This window comes from Aristolochia californica, unplaced genomic scaffold (genome assembly GCF_029961685.1).
Source record: "Aristolochia californica isolate CCGP_79_NKW_82.1479 unplaced genomic scaffold, dmAriCali1.0.hap1 SCAF_6, whole genome shotgun sequence".
Lineage (NCBI taxonomy): Eukaryota > Viridiplantae > Streptophyta > Magnoliopsida > Piperales > Aristolochiaceae > Aristolochia > Aristolochia californica.
The window spans coordinates 1,024,847-1,041,549 of NW_027182257.1; the positions used below are offsets into that span (position 1 = coordinate 1,024,847).

The 16,703-nt window shown below is 38.3% G+C and overlaps 3 protein-coding genes across 4 annotated transcripts; 1 reads left to right on the forward strand and 2 right to left on the reverse strand.

Moving 5' to 3' along the window:
- Positions 1-21: 21 nt before the first annotated feature.
- On the reverse strand, positions 22-2,986 carry LOC137934598 (NADH dehydrogenase [ubiquinone] iron-sulfur protein 6, mitochondrial). Its single transcript, XM_068779035.1, has 3 exons — positions 2,812-2,986; positions 561-645; positions 22-449 (listed from the first exon to the last, which is right to left on the reverse strand). The coding sequence occupies exons 1-3, from the start codon at positions 2,929-2,931 to the stop codon at positions 340-342; spliced, it is 315 nt and encodes a 104-aa protein (XP_068635136.1). The 5' UTR covers positions 2,932-2,986; the 3' UTR covers positions 22-339.
- A 213-nt stretch (positions 2,987-3,199) lies between these two features.
- On the forward strand, positions 3,200-8,531 carry LOC137934984 (uncharacterized). Of its 2 annotated transcripts, none has more exons than XM_068779590.1 (4): positions 3,200-4,082; positions 4,368-4,606; positions 5,473-5,649; positions 8,293-8,531. In XM_068779590.1, exons 2-4 carry the CDS (start codon positions 4,541-4,543, stop codon positions 8,497-8,499), a joined length of 450 nt encoding a protein of 149 aa, XP_068635691.1. In that variant the 5' UTR covers positions 3,200-4,082; positions 4,368-4,540; the 3' UTR covers positions 8,500-8,531. The 2 variants fall into 2 exon arrangements, with proteins under 2 accessions (XP_068635691.1, XP_068635692.1); XM_068779591.1 differs by lacking the exon at positions 3,200-4,082 and adding an exon at positions 4,233-4,261.
- Positions 8,532-9,072: 541 nt separating this feature from the next.
- On the reverse strand, positions 9,073-16,225 carry LOC137934487 (uncharacterized). The gene is made up of 8 exons (XM_068778857.1): positions 15,573-16,225; positions 15,386-15,481; positions 13,991-14,101; positions 13,604-13,913; positions 12,738-12,825; positions 11,380-11,713; positions 11,031-11,179; positions 9,073-10,905 (listed from the first exon to the last, which is right to left on the reverse strand). Exons 1-8 carry the CDS (start codon positions 15,924-15,926, stop codon positions 10,401-10,403), a joined length of 1,947 nt encoding a protein of 648 aa, XP_068634958.1. The 5' UTR covers positions 15,927-16,225; the 3' UTR covers positions 9,073-10,400.
- Positions 16,226-16,703: the final 478 nt, after the last annotated feature.

The following is a 16,703-nucleotide window of genomic DNA, read 5'->3' on the forward strand; positions in this document are numbered from 1 at the left end:
GTTGAAAAAGAAAAGCACAACTTGTGAAGAAAATTAACACAAATTATCTTATTCTCATTTCCCTCTGTCACTGGGCATTTGAAGATACCAGGCAGAAGATGGCTCTCCCAATGAGAGAATTCTATTCATCCAGAACTTTAGGATGGCTCCCCAGTAGACATAAATAGTGAGGAAGACTGATGACGTTCAAGGTTAGTTAAAATCTTAGGTACACAAGTCTTATTTCGCCAAAAGCAAAGAACTTGTTTGTTTCGCTCATTCATAAATGTAGTCTGAAAATTTTAATTGAAATACAGTAAGCAAGCTTGGTTGCATTATAGAAAGCTCCTCGATCCCTAATTAGTGATGATGGTTCTGAACAAAGCGAAGGCCACAATACTTGCAAATAGCAGGTTTATCCAAGTCAAGGCAGATGAATTCAATTGGATGGCCTAGGGCAGGGTCGGTATCTGCAATTGAAAGTGTGAGGAAAACATTGAGTGCAAACATACATAAATTCAAAAAGTAAACAATGTATGGAGAGCATGGAGCACAGATAAATAACAACTTGATAATTTTACCTCCTTCGCAGGCAGCAATTCTTCCATCAACTTTAATGGGTGGAACTTCATTGATCAGCTCCATTGGAGACTTTTTGGTAATGTCCTGTATGACCATGGAGTTATTTTAGAGATAAAGTGGATGCAATTCAAGGTAAATTGAGCCCAATTGTATATGGATGTAACACCGAAGAAAGTAATTCAACAGTTCATGAATGTAACTGTAACTTTCCACTTATTTTTGGTATTTAACTGTAATGGGCTAGTCCAAATACCAAATCAGAACTGGATACATTCAACAAAATCTGTTTCTCCGATAACTCAAAAAAGCTTTTTAAAAAATGAAGTAGAGAAAAGCAAAGTCATCGAGACAAATAATAGGTAATTATACCCAGCAACCAATCTTGAATTTGCTTCAAGACAGGTAGTACAGATTGTCATCTCATAAAAGCTTTACATCAACTTTGTTGGGCTTGGCAACATAAATACCTCCTTTTATGCTTCTCTACAATTTCCTACTCCAGCAGAAAATCCCTTCCTTGAGTTTTCTCCAATTACTTTCATTTATATCCTTTTTTGTCTTTGATAGCGTTCAGGGGTATTTTAATATATATAGTATGATGTATTGTGTTCCAATGTTCTAGTTAGAAAGATGTCAATTAGACAAAGACTAATGATGTAATTTTTATCTTTTTGTTGTTGTTGTTTTATGGCTGTAAGTGGTATAAGGGTAATATGAACTTTTTGCTTGCAAGACACCCCAACGTGACTGCTCTCCCATGCAGTCTTTTCCCCCTTCATTCTCTTCTTCCTCTCCACTTTCTTACTCTTGCATCTTATGTTTCTCTTAGTTTGCAGTCTTCCTCTATTTTCCATTGGCCCAGATCACTAGCCACAAAATTCTCCTCAGCCCTCACTGGTGCACTATCAAGCCTTTATTAAACAAGCCAAATCATCTAAGACAACTCCTCTTTATATTCCGGTCTACTAGTGCTACCAAGGATTTACCAATAATTCTTTTAACAACCATATAATGTTCTCATCTCCACCCTCATTTTCCAATAGCAGTTACTTCTTTCACTGTCCACTCCTTAAACATGGTGGTTTAATAACTGTCTCATGAAATTCAGCTTCAATCCTAATTTGGTGAGAAACACAACAAAACTGACAAGTTCTCTGATATATAATTCTTAAGCCACAATCTTCCTATAATATTTCACTTGTGATCTGTAATGGGAGGAGATATATCACTCATGTATAGCATGTTTCACATATTAATTAGAAGTCTTCTTAATAATATGACCCAGTAAGAGGGGGCAGAGAGGAATCATGCTCTTGAAAGGATCATCGTGCAATACAATGGTCATAAATTATAACTATCTTATAGATGCATGCATAATTCCTTATCTGGATGTTTAGCCATAACTTAGTATTCTAGCTTAAGGATACTTGATATAGAATTTGATCCTTTTTTTGTGGTCGTGTGGTTGGGGAGAAGGGCAGTTTGCACTACAGATGAAGAGCTTGAAATTATACACTTAAAACGAAAACCACAGTGTTCACAGATCAGATATATATCCTAAAAAGATCTAGATGTCAAAACAAGGCACAAGCCACCAATTCCCTTCCATCCCTATAATGCTAAGTCCACACAAGAAGATAAATTCCAATGATGGCAAAGAGGAGGTTGATAACCAACCAGCATATATACCCTCGATGGTTTATATTCAAATTTCATCATTCCATCTGAAAATTGAAATCATTTCTCAAAAAAATGTACTGACTTCAGAACCTGATAAAAAATAAAATTTGTGATATAAATTCAGTAACCAAACGATTAAGTCTAGGATATCAGACTCTTCTAAGATAATATCCACGCGATATTCATCCATTAATTGGGAGGAAAATCTAAACCAAAAGTTAGAAATAGGGAAAGAAAAACAACTAACTCGGAGACCCTCCAGTGCAGCCGGACTTAATTCACAAAAAAAAAAAAAAAAAAGTCACGTTATAACCCCAAACAGAAACTTTCAAGCGAAAATTAGACTTGCCCATAAAATTCAGTCCGTTATTCTGATAGTGCAGCCTAGCTAAATGAAATCGAATACGAAGAATGAAAATTACAACCATAGTTGAGTGGACAAAAGGAAAAGAAAATGAGTACAACCACACAAGAGTTACAAATTTTGGCAACAAAAGCGAATCATACGGAAAACCCAAAAGAAATTGTTAAAACAACAACAACGGATCTACGCAGTAGAAAAGAAAAAACCTGCATCCATTTGGCAGTGTGCTGGCTGACGAGAGAGAGCTGTCTGCAATTAGAAGGGCGAGCATAGGTACCAACGTTTTTCAGGAGATTCGACAGAAGTTGAATCCCTGGCTTCCCCATAGTTTCTTTCAGATGGAAACTATTCAAGAGCTCTTCTTGTCTGTCGTTGGTTTTAAGTGTCTCTGAGCATAAAGATTTTACGAAATTCGGAAATTTATATTATCCTGGCCTACGGGTCCGCGCTTTTGAGACTACACCGACCCGGCCGGTGAAACAAGACGCCGCCCAACCCTTGGCCCGGAGGGCCAAATAATTAAATGATTTTACAAGTTAAAACTTCTGGCGTATTTCATCACTTCGTTTCCTCTGCACTTGATGATTGCAACAATTGCAGCATGTTCTTGGTTGGATGCGAGGGAAGCACGAAGGGTCCCCGTTAATCAACCACCAATTAACAATGGATGCCTCCAAGGATCCAACAGCACTCAAGGGAGAGAGAGAAAGTCGCTGACATCCAGTGGACATCTGAGCTACTTCCATTCATGCGTTGAATTTTGCAAATTAAACTTCTTTATGAGCGTTCAGACCTTTTAATCATCGTTTTAGAATCTCGTCATTTGACTATTTTAATCTGCAGAAAGCAATGCCAAAACGAGTATATTTTGAATCAGAACAGGGGAGTCGGCAGAAAATGAAGTGGATTTGGATTTCGTGAACGGCGTTAAACTAGGATTCAGATGGGTAGTTGCAGAAAATCAAAGTGGTTGACTTCCGTGAATGGGTTTTTTCATATCCACTGTTCCGTCTTTACTTTAATGGGAATTAGGTGGCTGAATAGACTACAGGGAGATACATATCCAGTTTTTGACATTTGACTGATAAACTCATTAGAAAAATATGGAAGGAGATTAAAAGCCACGAAACGAATGGATGAAAGAGAGTGGTTGTTTGGTCGGTATTATTCTTTCTGTTCACGGCTTCTCTTCACCTTCTTTATCATTTACTGGTTGCTTATATAATATTGGGTTTCAGACAGTCCCAACGGAAACCAATCAAAATAAACTACCTTGTGTTCGTCACTCCGTCGAAGCTAAGAGCCTAGGATAGTATTTTCTGGTTGGAAGAAAGGAAAGGTCAATTTACAGATACCTTTAGTAGCTTTTGTTTGTCAAGAAAATTTGATCCTTTCTGTTCCTGGAGGAGATATGGTGAGTCTGTTCTCAAGATTTTCCGGGAGCAGAACTAGTCATCGACGATCACAAAGTGCCATTGTAAGGAAATTTAGATTCTTTGATTCGCTATTTTAATTAGATTCTTTTAGATTAATTATTGTTGATTGCTGGACGGTTCTATATATGTGGATATAGGGTAATCTGGTTCTTTACATCTCTTGAGTTTTTCTTACTCTGCTAGGGCAAGGTTCTTGGCCTCCTTCCTCGTCATTGATTTGGTATTCTGCGAATTTGCCTTATCTCTTTGTTTCTATTTTGTCATCGTCAAGTTGCTTGCTGTTTTTTCCTAGTGTTTTGGTTGACTTATATAATATTGGGTTTCAGACAGTCCCAACGGAAACCAATCAAAATAAACTACCTTGTGTTCGTCACTCCGTCGAAGCTAAGAGCCTAGGATAGTATTTTCTGGTTGGAAGAAAGGAAAGGTCAATTTACAGATACCTTTAGTAGCTTTTGTTTGTCAAGAAAATTTGATCCTTTCTGTTCCTGGAGGAGATATGGTGAGTCTGTTCTCAAGATTTTCCGGGAGCAGAACTAGTCATCGACGATCACAAAGTGCCATTGTAAGGAAATTTAGATTCTTTGATTCGCTATTTTAATTAGATTCTTTTAGATTAATTATTGTTGATTGCTGGACGGTTCTATATATGTGGATATAGGGTAATCTGGTTCTTTACATCTCTTGAGTTTTTCTTACTCTGCTAGGGCAAGGTTCTTGGCCTCCTTCCTCGTCATTGATTTGGTATTCTGCGAATTTGCCTTATCTCTTTGTTTCTATTTTGTCATCGTCAAGTTGCTTGCTGTTTTTTCCTAGTGTTTTGGTTGACTTTCATCTGTTTTAGTTACTCTTCATTACTAGTTTGGGTTTCATTTTGATTAAATCTGTACCGAGATTGTTGAATCGAAGATATTGATCATTATGGATCACCCCCTTCGGCTATCCTTCTATTGAGATTTTCCTTCAGTTGTGAAAACTCATCTCCGTGTTTGTTTTTAGATGGGTCTTTTCTTCTTGTTTTTAGATGATTCGTTTTACCAGTAAATTTAATATTGAACTTCCACAGAAACTATGATGCGGACTTTGTAAACACAATTTGATATTTTTGCTGAAACTTGGTTCTTCATTTCTTACATTAGACAGCTCCAGAGATCGATTTTTACCTCTGGCATCTATTTTTCCTGAGTCCTGTTCCTACTAGAAAGCATAAGATTCTGTGGCGGTGAGAATTGATTAAAACATTCAAAGTTTCTGATTTCTTTAATCAAATTCAGCTTTCTTTTGCGCATTAGAAGACAGCATTCCTTTTACTTTTCTCTGATTTTCTCAGTTGGTTTTATCTCAGTTACAAATTATTTTTATCCTTTTTCTTTGGAGTGAAATGTTTCTTTGTTGTAGTAGTGCATTCGCTAAATAAAATCTATTACACAGAATGAGAGGGAAGCAGGGGCAGTTCCATCAAATACAGAAGCAGAAGGTTCTGCCAGGATCATTACCGCCCACGGAATTGAAGGTGCGGTAGAATTTAAACCGATAGAACGACCTATGGAGCCTCTTGACAATGATCAGCCAGTGCGATGTCCACTTCCAGATCCTTCTATTTTGAATGTGAGCATGACTTGAAACTCACTCTGTGTTGTGAACTGTTATTTTTCTGCCTTTTTGTTTTGATTTAGTGCTGTAAGTCAGTTTTCTATGCTTTATATTTTATTGTTTGGCTTGATTAGTGATTAGAAGAGATTAATGGTTAGGGATTTGCTCCCTATGTCTTTGTGATTTTTCGCCTTTTTAATGAATTACATCTTTATCCAAAAAAAAAAAAAGAAGAGATTAATGGTTTCTCAGTGAAGCAGTTTCACATCCTAAAAATCTAGACTAGAACAGTTTCAGCAATGCCTTTCAATAAGCGCATGATTTTAAAATCAGAGACTCTATTCTAGCAAAATACCCTTCTGGTGGAAAGCTTGTCTGATCAAGTTTTATAACAAACATTGTGCAATAGTTAAGAATCTTCAACACAAAAGTCCTAATTTATGCAGCCCTTGGCTATGAAAAGTTTTTCAAACATTGTTTGGTCATTTATCCTTTCTCATGCTTGTGATTGATCTCTTTGCAGTTCCCTTGACATTATTATGAGATCTACAGCTCCACACACAAAGAAGTGCCAAAAAATTTCATTGATTGCTTGGTTGAGAAAGAAGTTTCCCTTTATCTTGTTTTGGGGAAGAATTTTATCCTTTTGTCCTCTTCACCTGCTTCTTGTGAGTTGTGTATTCTTCATACTTGATGCAATTGTCTCAGTTCCCAAAAAAAGGAAAAACTTTTGGCACTTTTATAGTCTTCTTATTTAGAATTACTACACTTTAGATGAGAGGTTAAGAGGGTTGGAATAAGAGCAAAGGGAAGAAGAGAGAGGTAAAGTAGAGAAAGAGAGGGAGATAGAGAGTGATCTTGAAGAACAAGAGAGAAGAAGAGAGGAGAAAAATGGGAGAGGTGCTAGGCACGAATTTGAGAGGGGAAAGAGAGATTTGGAAAAGACTTGACTGATTCTTCCTTCAACCAACACCTATTTATATTTTTTCCTACGCATTATTTGGGAAACTCCTCAATCAATTAGGGTTCCCTAATTACATAATTTAAGGAGAGATCCTAGGAGAGTGAGATATTACATCAATCTAAGAGAGATTTTAGGAATTTAAAAGATTATATCAATCAAAGAAAAAACTATTTCTCTTCTAACAAGATTCCATCTTCTTCAAGAGAGACAAATTTGACTCCAGCTTTGACCAGCCCCTTGAGGGGTAAAATTACCTTTTTACCCTTGATCTCCTATTTTTATAGGATGTGGTACCACTTTCTAACTTTTGGATGGTGCCACTTTCTATTTTTCTTCTTCTTCTTTCCTCTTCTTCTTCGTTGGGCGTAATTTTGGGTCTCTATCATTCTACCCTTCTTGAGTATCAACCTTGTCCTCAAGGTTGAAAGTTGAGGAATCATAGAAGGAATTCATCTTCACATGTCTAAAGTAGCGCACCCTAGATTTTCTGGAAAACAAAATCTAATTGCCACTTTTACCCTTAAGGTAGCATCCTTAGACTTTGTAAAAATAAATGTCCCCCAAATTACAATTTTTACCCATCCCCTAGCTGGGGTACATGCGTCTTTTTACATAAATTTGAGTTTTATCAGAGGATGCTCAAAGTTATGTGCTTGAAATCCATGCTTTTTTGTTTCATATCTTCATGACTGTGATTTAGGTGGAACTGCAACTACGCCACTTGCCATGAACTGGCCTCTATATTCTACTCACAAAATTCTCATTATTAGCATTCATCCAACTTGGTACCCAACTAATTTGTTCAATAACTAGTCATCTTGGCCTGAATCTCAAAGTCTTGTAGTGTTGATCCTCCTCACTGCATCAGAGATCTAACTAAGCTTCTGGCTTTCTAATACCTGTCATTACTCTTAGGGGAACATCCCTCTTATCCTTTGCCTGAGATTCATTTCTTGATTTTGTACACTAACAAGTCTAAAAGAGCACAAGAATGTGTCCTTTAGTTTAGAAATTTGTGTGTTGAATGTATACCTGAGTTATTGTGGTTACAAATCAAAGATTTCCACATCTAGTTATTACTATGTTCAAAGTTCAGATGGATAATCCATAAAATTACTGTCGGAATTGAGTTTCTGCCAATCCTAGAAGTTCATAAAATGCGCTGATAAAAGTACAAAAATATTCTAAGCTATAAACCAAATGTCTGAGGACATTTATGCTGACATAGATAAAAGTATAATGTCCCAGATTACCATATGCTGAACTAGATATATGTGTACTGGGATAGAAATTTTCTGGGCTGGATAAAAATTGTTAAAAGTTGAGACATCAAATATAGTTCAGAGTGCTAGTTAAACCTCCCATCAAATGAAAGCTTTAACAGATCAATCAAATGCATATCAGAATTCTAGTTATTTCACAAGCCACACAATTCTGTTAAACTCTTTCTTGGCAACTGAATTTGTTTGGCTCATCCAATAAGAAGCTCAGATACATTTAATTTTTTTCTTAGCATGAGCCTGTGCCTATCCTCTGATGCCAAGGTTTCTTTTGATTCTTGATTTTATATTTTTTTTAAATAAGTAACATGCAAGGTTCAAATACGTACTCGCGACAAGATAGTTGTGTGCGCTGCGTTTACAAATAACTTCGCAGACTGTGTATTGATGAACTTCTTGTGATTCAAAATTCAGGATGGAAGGATATGGAAGGAGCGTCTTTCGGCAAATGTAAGGAGGACAGCTGATTTGCCTGTAGTGAAAGCTGACTCCCACCTTGACTCAGTCAGAAGAAGTAGGGCAAAGCCCAAAAGTAATCGTTTAGTCTTACCGTCATCTGTCAGTGCTCCTGAGCATAATATCTTAGCTCTCCTTGAAGAATGTAATGCATCTGTAAATTAGAGTTTGCGGTACTGAATTTTTGGGCATCAAAAGTTATGCGCTGTTCTTCTTTCCACATGTACGTAATACTCACAAGCTCCCTTTTACCTTTTTATCGATGTCCTCAATGTTTATCATGCATCACCCAATCTAAGAGACATTACTATGCATTCATATCATGTTCTTCTCTCTTGTAATTTGCTTGTTGCCTGTGGAGGCTCAACTCATTCCCTCTTTGCTTAACTTTTGTTACATCAGCTTGCAATGGTTCTTTGCCATGGTAACAGGAGAGTTATGCTTTAGCAAACCAGCTCTTTAACTTACAAAAGATTACCTGTGGCTTGAAATCAAATGAGCTTCATATCTAACAATATTCTATCAGTTGCATCATAATTGCTGTTTCTACTGGAAAAAAAGCTCTGGAACAATGGTTGACACAGAGAATAGTTAACTGCTGACATTCATTACCCTTGTCTTTGATTTAAATTTTTTTTCTAGCAGAGAACAATATGCTCCTCTGTAATAAAATTGAAAGAGCACAAACAGAAAGTCTAAGCACCAAACTCCATTGAACACTTCCATTTATCTCACAGCTTATAAGCAAGAATGAAAGGTATCATTCATTTAATCAACAGATATGAAGTTAATGTTTTCTCTGCTCTGCTCTGTTTAGAATCGAGTCTCTGAAAACTCTTTCCTTACAGTAGTGTCTTACAGTCTTACTCTAGGATCAAATGAAAGAGACGCGGATGGATCAATTGAACCGTTACATTGACTACATCAAATTGCTTCAGAATCACTTCTAGGCCGAAACATGGTCTGTACCTTGACAACAATTCAGAAACCAACATCGACATTCTAAGCCCTAGGTCATCCACACCCACTTAGACCTTCATGTTCCCATCTTCATTTTATCCTCGACCTGGTTCACGATATGCGTCCCTCTTGAACTTCCATGATTCATCCATGGCTTGTTATGCCATACAAAACTACTCTTTGCCGCAACAGACCCACCAGCCGCTACTTCTGCTCCTCTCCCTCTCTGTACCGAAACGAGAAGGACGATGACAGACATAAAAAACAGGACTTTGATCACTCTGAGCTTCTGCATTCTCCCTTGATTCTTTCTTCGTTTCAGATGGGACTTCAGCCCAGTTATAAGAAAGTGAAAGCTTACCATCTGGACTGTTCATGAATTGGTTGAGAGTCGTTTTCTCACCAAATGATGCTAATGCTTCGTCCTCGCGTCGAAATCATTCAGAACAATTGAGACGAGCATGCGGTTGGGTTTGGTTGGTTGTCTGTGGTTGTAATGATTCCGAGCCTTCCCACTGAGAGTTCGACATCGCCACGTTGCGTGTATCTGTTTCAGCGATTATCTCTTTTGCTGACAACAGATAAATGACATGAGATAGTTAATGGCGGCTGAGATATGTTATTTAATGGTCTCCTCGGCTGTCTTTGCTACAGAAAGGAAAGAGACGATTAATCAAAATTAAAAACAGAGCGGGTGATTAGATCTTGCATTATAACCATTGAAGTCCTGCGAAGGGTTCAATGTCACCAGTACTCCGTCTCCAACTTATTTTGTTGGAATTCAAAATTTCTCTATCGCTTGTCAAAGAATGACAATCAATAATAACAAAACCCCCCATACATATGTGAAGAAAATTATAAACTCTACAGTGGTGAGGCAAAAAAAATAAGGGGTGCGGGGAAGAAACGCAATGATTTTCAGCTGTTCACCTGAAGCTTCAATTACCGAATAATGGTGAAAAGAGTGTTGCAGTTCAGCCAGACTGAACACGGTCAGCAGGGTACCTGCTTCCTACTTTTGATGTTGAGCAGCCTCTTGACATTACTGCTATAGAGGAGCAGAGCAACTTGAACACGAAGTGTCATGCTACAGACTGACAAATATCTCAAACAGACCCACCCTCTGCAAATTTTTGCCTTTGCTGATGTTCTGCAACCTTGAAATCCACCACCTCACGGAACATGTTAGCATCAAGAATGCAGTCCTTGGTCCCATAAACAGCAGCCTGAACACTAGCCATCAGTTTTGCTATCTCTCTGCCTGAGAATCCCTCGGTCTTCGCTGCAGCTTCTCTAATAACATCATCCGACAAACCCTTGATTTCAATCTTGTGCTGTTCCTTTTGGAAAATTGGGAGCCAGCCAGATTTGTTCTCACCCACCTGAGCTATATACTTGTTCAAGTAGAGTTTGAGCAGTTTGAACCTTTCATCTTCCCCAGGAAGAGGAAATTCAAGACATTCATCAACACGGTCAATTACTGCAGAATCAAGATCCCCAGGTCGATTGGTGGCAAGGGCTATAACTACATTCTTGGATTGGTCACCTGTACGAGCTAAAAGGGCATTGAGGGCACTTCTTTGGGCTTCACTCATATAGGTTTTATTACGCCTGCGACAAATAGCACAAGGTCAATTTTCAAAAAAGAATCACCAGTGATGTCTCCTTACATAAATGACGTATCAGGTAGCATGAAGGAGAAGGACTACAATCTCAGATAAGTAGAAAAAACTTACTCGCACAGAAAAGCATCTGCTTCGTCAATGAAAAGCAGTAAACCCTTCCGAGACTTCTCAGCCCAAGCAAAAAGCTCATGGATCTTGGTGACAGCCTGAGGCCCCAAAGGAACCACATCTCCCCCAGTCATCAAGGCATAATCCAGCCCCTGTGGAAACTTATTGTTTATGAGTACTGCTGATGGAATAAAAGAGAAACGTTCAAATGATGCAAAGAACAAGACTACTAGACAACAAATACTAAATTAAGCCAAAAGGTGGGCCAATGCATCATAACATCACAATCTTCTTGTTTGCTACCCATTCAATATTATTTTAAAAAAATTAACAGGAAAATGCTGTGACTTACTGACTTCCGTGCAAGCTCCTTAGCAGCCATTGTTTTACCGGTTCCCGGTGGACCATAGAAGAGCATGTTACGAAATTGAGCTCCATGAGATCTTGTATTTGCAGTAGCACCAGCTAGCTGTTGGATTCTCTTCTGGAGAGAAGGATGAAGAACTACTTCCCCAAACATCCCATCATTTTTGCCTGAACCAGCTCCTTCACCACTACTCCGGAATACATTTTTCCCACGAGAAAACAAACCAGACCAAGGGTACTTTCCTCTTGAAGACTCTCTGATAAGGGAAGGTTGTCCCAATTTTCTATTAATATATGCCCAATACACTTTAGCACCTTCCCTGCAAGGAAGTATGAGAAGTCATCAGTCCATGTTCATCACAAACTTCAGAATCATACGGAATATAGATGCCATGAAGAACTTCATGTTTTCCCTGGTAGATAAAAAGGGGGTGATCCCAACAAAAAATTTCCTTTTTTATCCCAATTTCCAAAAACATTTGTTAGGAAGACTGCATGCGACAGGAAGTAAGAGATTATGTGGAATGGAATTTCTTTTCAATGTTCTAAGAGATTTGGTGGCTTGACTAATTACACACAACCTGGTTCAGTGACCTGTTAGACCATTATGAGTATTATAATCAATAATACATAAAGAATTAGGCATATCGGTTAATGTTCCACAATTATCATCAAAACACTTTCATTGGGCTTTTTACATATCCATGGGACTCCCTTCCCTCTGGTCCTTCTCACAAAGGGATTCAGGGGATTGGATACTGGTATTATTTGTATCAACTTTTGTTTACAGGATTCATAAGTGGAATTCTTATTTTTCAAATTTGAAATAAAATTTCAAGAACAAAAAGTACGAGGGATTTGAACTAGGCCAATTTGACTAGACCACTTTATTGGTGGAATAGGCCCCTTTAACCAGCTCAGCAGGTTCATATCAAATGGTAATTCAGTATAAGAATGGTACTTCCACAAGAGAGAGGTTGTAACCCATTAGTTAAAATAAGATTCAAGAAAATAAGTTCAGGTTCTTTCTTGATTAAGTATAAAAATAGATGATTGCCTAATGTAATGATGTGGTAACTTTTTATATCATCTTGGCATTTGCTAAGCTTAAGCCTAGATAGATGTGACACACATCTTCATCAAAGTATCATGGACTCCAGTTTTTCTTCCCAAAATAATAACTAGCAAGAATTGCAGAAAATTTCCAAAACCATAGAAACTGAAGTTTAAGCCTAGATAAATGGAAGACACTTCTTCATCAAAAGATTCAAGTTTCTAAACTTCCAAAATAATAACCAGCAGGCATTGCAGCAAATTTCCAAGTCCACCGAAACTGAATAGTACCTGGTCAAATAAATCCCAGCTGCAAGAGCTGTTACTCCACCAACAGCTATCATCAGCGTATCTGGATTTGTTAGAGCCCGCAAGCCAGCTGCAGAAAGACGATTGAATTCAGTCAAGCTTTGACATAGAGAAAAGAGATATGGCCACCAGCACTGAAAACAAGAAGGTCAATTACTACTTGGACATAAAACAATCCCTTTCTATTGAAATTTGAAATATTATTTTTAAGGCCCACAGTTAAAAGGTCTGCCCAAATTAGACTTGACAACATCTAATGTGCACTACTCGAAATCCATAGGCAATCAAGAAATAGATGACCATTACACAATTCAAATGCTATTCACTCGCTTAAAAAGAAACCTAACATTTCCAACCATTACATCATCAACTTAACATGCTACCCATTATAGGCATATCAATGCTGCCCATTTCATGCCTATCTCATGAGAGCAGAAGCCTTTTATTGTAGCATGCTTTGGCCACTCCAGGTATGACAAGATGTTATCCATAATTGGTGGTGGAATAATTAAGAAAAGACATAAATTGCTATTCTATGGTAATTGAGTATACAGAAGGTATTTAAAAAAAAAAAAGTATACAGAAGGTGTGAACTTTAACAGTGTTGGAAAACATTGATCTACAATTAGAAATGAATACTACAGTTAGAAAACAATGAAGTTCTAGAAGATAGCCAAATGGCTAATGTAGTGTGGTTAACTCATAAAAAAAACACTTTTTTCATGAAAGGAAAACCAAACAGGTTAATCAGTGAGACTTCGATTGTTGAGAAAAAATATTTAAACAAAACTTGTTCAACATAAAGGCTTAAACTCAAATGCTTTATGCTATTAGAATCTATTTTTCACCTCCTATGTGCTCAAAGGTAGTGTTAATAGCTTCAATCAGCTTCTCCTTCTCCCCTTTGAGCCTCTCTGTTAGCATCCGTTTGTTTACATCCTCAGCTAATTTTGCTTCACGGGCCCTCCCTTCTGCTTCTGCAATGATCCTATCTCTGATTGTTTCACGCTCTATCTCTGCTTTTTGCTGCTCTGTTTTTTGACGTTGAGCCTGAATATGTTCTTCTGTGGCACGCTTAGTTTGCTCTAACTGCTTATTTGATTCCTCTTGCAATTGCACAAGCTCCCGATTTCTTCTTCTCTGGTGTTCATGCTCATCCTACATGAGAAACAGAATTAACCATTAACAGGCTACATCCATGAACAGGTCACCGAACAAAGTTTTTACAAGCATACCCGCATCCTATTCCTTGCCAATTCATGATCATAACGACTGAGTTGAGCCTTTGCCTGTACTTGTTGCTGGTTAAACTTTTTCTGCTCTTCATAAATTACCTTTTGTGCTTCCTGAAATCAAAAGATTTTACTTAAAATGCAAGTAAAGTACCAGTCTAACAACAAGGTCCAAGCTCAAGGTGAAGCTGACCAAAAAAACATTATATAACATAGTAATTCACCGAACAGCCCAAAATAAATCAGCTTAAGCTCAAAAGAGAGCTAGTCAGCTAGACAAAAAACACCACAGCATAATTAAACAAGTCTCAGATGTTACTAAAATAGAGGTTCTGACCCTATCTTTGGGCCTGTCAAGAATCATAACAAAGTGATGAATCAATCAATTCTTTATCAATTACAATGTTTAAAACTTGATCAAACAACAATATCTTAGGTTGCTAGTCAATACACTAAAAGCTCCAAAGCTGATGGAACGAAAATGCTAGAACCTTAAACTTATTCGATACTAAGCTGACCCTCCCAGTGTCCATACCCCAAGTTGGGCCCCACATTACCATAACAATGCACCACGCTTCTGTAATGACATCCATGACGGCCCACTCTATGACAGCTCTCACTTCAGATCAGGCAGTGCTTCTTATTTTGTGACGACTCTCACTCTAACACCGGTAGCTCTTTTCTTGAGTTGCCAACTCCAGGATTCGAATGTGTGATGTAATGTCTAACTTCTTAGGAACTTAGCGAATATGTTCTTTTTTTTTAAAAAAAGGTACTTAGTGAATATGCTAAAACTCCAGAAATGATGAAACGCAGAAAGATAAACCCTTAACTTATCTCATACTAGGTTGACCCAATCCAGCACCCATATCCTTGTTGGATCCCACAACACCATAACAATATTGTACATATGGTCAGAATTTTCTCACAAATTAGAAATCAGCTCAGCAAAACATTTTTGAGACTCAAATCATAAAATTTTCTAAAGAACTTGCTGTTTTTCTTTTTTCATAAAATATTTGCAGTGAGACTAATCAATTATACTTGAAAATTTTAAGGAATTACGGACCTTCGAAGCACACATATGACAACACCATTCCTTGACAAATGACAGCCTGAAATCATTTCTTCCAAAAACATAATTGGAAAAAAGGTGAAATAAAGGCAATGCTCTCCATAGGAACATACGTGTCATGGCTCAGAACATGGGAATAGTATTAAAAGCTTCATTGGAAAACACAACCTTAGCAAAGAATAATGTGCTTCATGGCTCATGCAGCAATTTAATTACCTTATAATGGACTATATATTTTCAAGTTTGTACATAAATTTCGTAGTCTAAATAATGATATATGACAAGTAACGAGAAATAAGAAGCTGCATCAGCCTTAAACTTACTGTTTGATGCTGAGCTCCCAATGCCTTGTACTCCTGCAGCCTAGCGGCCATTTCCGCCTGCCTCGTCTTTTCTTGCTCCATCATGATCCGGTAGACCTAGCAAACCACCAGAAGTACAGAACGTAAAAGATCCACGCCAAACTAACTAACTACAACAGATAACTAGGAAAAGTAAAAAACTCCTCACCTTATCAGGATTAGGAGACGCATCGATCTCTTTCAAAAGCTCAACTCCTCTCTCGAGTGCCTCAGGATCAAAACCCGCTGCTGTTGTCCGAGGAAGAGGATTGTCATTCCAGGACTTCCTCTCCTGTTTGGCCCCCGTCTGAGGAGCCTGAGGAGAAGGCTGAGTAGGCTGGTTAGGAAGAGGAAAAGGCTGACCAGGAAGAGGAGAAGTCTTTCCAGGATCCGGAGAAGTAGAACTGGAAGGGGAAGTCGAGGATGGGAAGAATTTGAAAGGACCATCAGCGTAAGCCCGGTCTGCAGCTAAAGTGGCCGAAGCCATCGCAGATACCAGCCCCACGGCACGCAGCTTCCCCATCTCTTAAACTAGCACTAGAAACAAATTTCAGTTCGTTTTCCCTTCGACGAAGAGAAATTTGGGTCACAGTTACAGGCAAAATAAATAAAGTTTCTTAAATATGGAGTATAAATCAATCTCTAACGCTAGAAACAACCAAACAGGAGCAGTAAGGACCTTCCCTCAGGAATTCGCAGAGGGTTAGGGACGGCGGGTCGAATAAAAAGGAGGGGCAGCACTGCAGCAGCCCCGGCGGAGTTTGCCCGGGGTTTTGCTAGGGTTTAAGCCCTCGTGGAAACAAGCTGTTTTAACTTCTACGGTTCGACTTGGTAGGAGTACTCGCATGTTCCCCAAGAAACAATAGCCCACACGAGTTCGGAACTCCTGGACCAACTGGTTCAGGATGACCGTTGACCAGCCAATGAAAAGTGAACACGTGGGTTACCACTGCCCCATCACTTTGGTATAACGAGGGAGACGGAAGTGAGGAGACGACGTTTTCGTCTCCCTCCTCTCTTGTTATATTTTCAAAACAAACAGGAAGAAGAGAAGAAACGAGCAAAACAACCATCTGAGGAAAAATCGATCTTCCGTGAGAAGGATCCATTTCTTTCCCTTCCTCTTGCAGAGAATATCCAACCTTCCATTTCTCCTGCTCGCATAACGAATATCTTTGGTAAGTTTTTTCTCTCTTGTTTTCGTCTCTTCCCGACTCAGTCTTCACTCTTCAGTGCGTTCACCCATAAATTCCTCCGCCTCCCGCCGTTCATAGCTAAACTAGAATTCACAATTTGAAGA

What these genes read in the sequence shown, in the direction of transcription:
- LOC137934598 (XM_068779035.1), bottom strand. Translation starts at nt 2,931, where the DNA reads ATGGGGAAGCCAGGGATTCAACTTCTGTCGAATCTCCTGAAAAACGTT. An exon ending in ACACTGCCAAATGGATGCAG is followed by an intron (nt 646 to 2,811) that starts GTTTTTTCTTTT and finishes ATGGTCATACAG; the next exon opens with GACATTACCAAAAAGTCTCC. An exon ending in AATTGCTGCCTGCGAAGGAG is followed by an intron (nt 450 to 560) that starts GTAAAATTATCA and finishes TTTCAATTGCAG; the next exon opens with ATACCGACCCTGCCCTAGGC.
- LOC137934487 (XM_068778857.1), bottom strand. Translation starts at nt 15,926, where the DNA reads ATGGGGAAGCTGCGTGCCGTGGGGCTGGTATCTGCGATGGCTTCGGCC. An exon ending in TGGCAAGGAATAGGATGCGG is followed by an intron (nt 13,914 to 13,990) that starts GTATGCTTGTAA and finishes TTTCTCATGTAG; the next exon opens with GATGAGCATGAACACCAGAG. An exon ending in TACCTTTGAGCACATAGGAG is followed by an intron (nt 12,826 to 13,603) that starts GTGAAAAATAGA and finishes GTCTTTCTGCAG; the next exon opens with CTGGCTTGCGGGCTCTAACA.
- LOC137934984 (XM_068779590.1), top strand. Translation starts at nt 4,541, where the DNA reads ATGGTGAGTCTGTTCTCAAGATTTTCCGGGAGCAGAACTAGTCATCGA. An exon ending in GACGATCACAAAGTGCCATT is followed by an intron (nt 4,607 to 5,472) that starts GTAAGGAAATTT and finishes TCTATTACACAG; the next exon opens with AATGAGAGGGAAGCAGGGGC. An exon ending in CAGATCCTTCTATTTTGAAT is followed by an intron (nt 5,650 to 8,292) that starts GTGAGCATGACT and finishes TTCAAAATTCAG; the next exon opens with GATGGAAGGATATGGAAGGA.